The sequence below is a fragment of the Nestor notabilis genome, unplaced genomic scaffold, assembly GCF_000696875.1.
Source record: "Nestor notabilis isolate BGI_N333 unplaced genomic scaffold, ASM69687v1 scaffold21834, whole genome shotgun sequence".
Taxonomy (NCBI): domain Eukaryota; kingdom Metazoa; phylum Chordata; class Aves; order Psittaciformes; family Psittacidae; genus Nestor; species Nestor notabilis.
In genome coordinates, this window is record NW_009925424.1 from 487 (window position 1) to 2,650 (window position 2,164).

Sequence of the window (2,164 nt, forward strand, 5' to 3'; positions counted from 1 at the left end):
GCTGCTCCCTCTGATGGGAAAAGGCAGGTTCGCACTCCCCATCAGTGAATTCTGTTTATAGGGAGATGATTTGTTCTCTTCCTGCAGCAGCTTTGTCCTTTGCCTACGCGAGGTGCGAGGAGCAGGCTGGACCACCCCACCGTGTGTCAAGCTCCTGTCACCAGGTGGAGGAAGAGAAAACCTCTATGCCATCAGGAGCTGCGGCTCCACAGAAGATGCTTCTTGGAGCACACAGTGGCACAGCAGCACATGGGCTTGCCCAGGTAATGGCCCACGAGAGATCCTGTCCCAGGGGAGGGAAGGGATTTCTCGGAACCTCTTGAATCTCAATATAGAGCTTGTTTTGAGCAGTGGGACAGGAGGCCACTGGGGAACCAAGACCCACCACATGCAGAACTGACACCAGCTCCCTTGTGACGGCTCATTTTAATCAGCGCAAGTTGCCTGGGGGGGTTCAAGTGTTCACATCAGAGCAGAGAGAGAAGTTTATTTATACACCAGGTCACTTACATTCAACACAACAATCAGCAAACCAGTAAACACAAATTAGCTCATTCCACTTTATTCATTCTTCCATTTTGTGCTAAATTAACTCGCGGCTGTAAGTTGGAGCACATCTGTAGAGGCTATGGCAGGAATCAAGCCACAAGGAGAACAAGAGGGTGAATAAAAGCCACAAGGAGAACAAGAGTGTGAATATATGAACTAGTAAGGTATCAACTTTAGGCTTTATTACTGAAGCTTCTTCTTCATTCACAGGTCAATCCTTGCAAGATGGTCCTCAGCAGCCTTGTTCTGAAGGCTTAGGCTAAACCTGAAAGGTAAGCAGTTGGCATGGTTAATGGCAGTAAGGTTTGGAGCCCTGAATGGCGGGTGGGTTTCCTTGCTATAAAGTAGATCTATGTTAGGGTGTTCCCTCTCCCTCATGCACTTGCTGAGCTGCAGACATCAGCAGCAGTCTCCTTTCTCCCACCCAGGTCAGGGTGGTTTGTTTCGGGTGCAACTCAGCACTAGCCATACACCAGCAACTCTGTGCTGAACCTCCAAGCGTGCTGCCACCACTCTCCCAGATTTACAGCTTCGGTCCATGCACAAAAGCTTTGGGAATTCATCCTCCCCACACCCCATCACCTCCAGCTACATGTACAGGACCAAAACAGGAAGCCAAAGAGGGCAGCAGCTTGCAACTGACTCCAGTGTCCATGTGCTCTGTGCATCCCCATTCTTTCCTGGATGGATTGAAAACCCCAAGACATTATTTCCACATTCATTTTACTGATCAACCCCGTCCGTGGTTGCCTGGGGCGCTGCCTGCTTACCGTTAGCAAACCTGCACTGCTTCAGCACCTCACTGAAGCCCTCGCACAGCTTGAGGTCAGTCTGGTTCTGGGCACACTCCAGGAACTGCTTCATTTCATACTGGCAAGGAGCAAACTGCTGCTGCTGCTGCTGGTAGGCAGGCTGAGCTGCCTGCGGCTCCTGAAACGGGAGACACCTCCATAAGCACCCTTCAACAGCTCCAGCCTGCGGAGCCAAACCACCCTGTGTGTTCCTTCCCTGCATTTTAGTCAAAGCAACACAGTTGCTTTTTAAATGGAAAACAGGTAATGGATTGAAGGACAAAACAGGCTTCCAGCAGTGGCATGACACATTCTGAACAGTTTCCTAAGTTACCAACACTTGGGTAACTTCGGATACACTTGGATAACTCTGGGTAAGGTAGCAGCATTATCTTAATGTTTGAGCAGCACAAAAAGATCTCGCATTAGACCTTGCCATCATCAGACCTGGAACATGGAAGTCTTGCCTAAATCAGAATACTACAGTAGAAAACAACTCTAATACCCTCCCACAAGCATGTTATCACCCATGTACCCCTTCCAGCTAGTTTTAGGACAGGGTGACTGTGGTAGCCACCTTGGGGAGTTGGGTCTCTATGACAAACGACGACTTGTGTGGTCTTTAGATCTACAGCAATTACCTGAGCCTGTATGTAACTGCTCTGCTAAGTTAAGTGCACCTCATCAGTTGGTGTCCAGTTGTGCTTTCTCTTACCTGATAAGTAATATCAGGCCTCGCAGCTTCAGAGCTGCTTCCTCCACCAAATCCTCCTGTCAGCGCATGACCTATGGTGTGGCCTACAGCAGAGCCCACGGCCACTCCA

General features: G+C 49.5%; 1 protein-coding gene across 1 annotated transcript; it reads right to left on the reverse strand.

The window, feature by feature from the left end:
- Nucleotides 1-803: 803 nt before the first annotated feature.
- CHCHD2 (coiled-coil-helix-coiled-coil-helix domain containing 2) lies at nt 804-2,160 on the reverse strand (the record flags this gene model as incomplete). Its single annotated transcript, XM_010013057.1, has 3 exons — nt 804-814; nt 1,320-1,479; nt 2,056-2,160. Coding segments are annotated over 3 exons (276 nt in total), but the record flags the coding sequence as incomplete, so codon positions are not given.
- Between the last annotated feature and the right edge of the window lie 4 nt (nt 2,161-2,164).